This window comes from Nestor notabilis, unplaced genomic scaffold (genome assembly GCF_000696875.1).
Source record: "Nestor notabilis isolate BGI_N333 unplaced genomic scaffold, ASM69687v1 scaffold33092, whole genome shotgun sequence".
Lineage (NCBI taxonomy): Eukaryota > Metazoa > Chordata > Aves > Psittaciformes > Psittacidae > Nestor > Nestor notabilis.
The window spans coordinates 406-1,891 of record NW_009920225.1 but is presented as its reverse complement, the minus strand read 5'-3'; the positions used below and the strand labels follow the sequence as shown (position 1 = coordinate 1,891).

The following is a 1,486-nucleotide window of genomic DNA, read 5'->3' as shown; positions in this document are numbered from 1 at the left end:
AGGAGCAATGCCTGCGGGCACACCTTCCCTGCCTGCACCCATCCCTATCTGCCTGCACCATGCTGCTGCCTTCTTCCTGGTTTCCTACCCTGTGGTGCCACCATGCTCCTGACCCGAGCTCTTGTGGCACTGGGTGACAGCCACCACTTCCCCATGTCCCACCAGGCAGCCCCCAAAGGCTAAAGCAGCAAACATAGGGCTCCCACCAGCATGGCCGGGACCAAATCCAGTGGGGCTGTCATTGCTGGGTGACAGTGGTGGTGGCCAGGACCTGGCAGTGCTGGTGACAAGGACCTGGCGGGCTCTTAGCCCCCTCCCAGCAGCCACATTCCTTTGGAACTTGTTCCGCAGGGTCCTGTGCGGGTGCCAAGGCAAAGGCATCTGGGTTGGGTTTTTCCTGGTCATGCCCTGCTTTGCTCTGGCTCCAAGTCAACAAGGAGCTAAAAAGAGGATTTGATGACAACCTCCGGTGCTCCCCCAGTGCCACCAGTATCCCCAAGCACCCCATGCTGCCAGGGAGGATCCTGCAGAAAGCCAGGAAGGGGGAAGAAAGAGGAAGCAAAAGCAAGTGAAAAACGACCCAATTTAATCCCAAAGCCTCCCCAGCTCCAAGGTCTCGGGAGCACCCTGGTGTGTCCCCCCACCCTGGGCAGCCTGGGGGGCCCCAAGCTGAGCACACCCCTGGGAGCACCCCATGGTTCTCCGCTCTGGCATGGGGAGAAGGAGCTTTCCGAGGCGTCCGGCCTCTTCCTCAGCTCCGCCAGCACCCAGCCGTATCCCACCACCCTTGCCCTAGTGCGGCCACCCACAGCCCTTATGGAGGTGCCCTGATGAAGACCATCTTGGTGGAGTAGGCCAGGTCCACTAGGTAGGCGATGAGGTTGAAGATGGTGAGGAAGGTGACCCCCAGGTGCTTGTTCCACCAGCAGTTCCTGTTGCAGTTCTCAGGGCGGGTCCTCCCTCTGAAGCTGTAGAGGGGCCAGAGGATGGTAGCGGTGATGTACATCATCAGGGCCAGAGCGTTGTAGACCACCAGCATCTTCTCCAGCGGGCAGGGGATGTAAGTGAGGCACCGGCCAATGGTGAAGATGATGATGAGGAGGGTAACAATGAAGCAGATGGAGTAGACAGCCACACACCACTGCAGGCCAGCTTCTGAACTGAAGGTATCCAGCAAGGAGAAGATGAGACAAGCCACGTAGGCTTCAAAGACCTTGAGGAGCCCAGGCACAGTGGAGAGGAAGCTGCTGATGTCCCCCGGCTTGGCGCGGACCGGCCAATGGTGAAGATGATGATGAGGAGGGTAACAATGAAGCAGATGGAGTAGACAGCCACACACCACTGCAGGCCAGCTTCTGAACTGAAGGTATCCAGCAAGGAGAAGATGAGACAAGCCACGTAGGCTTCAAAGACCTTGAGGAGCCCAGGCACAGTGGAGAGGAAGCTGCTGATGTCCCCCGGCTTGGCGCGGGTGAGCCCCCCCTCG

The 1,486-nt window shown here is 59.2% G+C and overlaps 1 protein-coding gene across 1 annotated transcript in view; it reads right to left on the bottom strand.

The window, feature by feature from the left end:
• Nucleotides 1-814: 814 nt before the first annotated feature.
• The window catches only part of LOC104402653 (myeloid-associated differentiation marker-like protein 2), a 1,058-nt gene continuing 386 nt past the window's right edge, over nucleotides 815-1,486 (bottom strand). The window contains exons 2-3 of the mRNA XM_010010581.1: nucleotides 1,340-1,482; nucleotides 815-1,280 (exon numbers count right to left, since the gene is read on the bottom strand). Coding sequence (XP_010008883.1) covers nucleotides 815-1,280; nucleotides 1,340-1,482 — 609 coding nt within the window. The remainder of the gene's footprint in view (nucleotides 1,281-1,339; nucleotides 1,483-1,486) is intronic.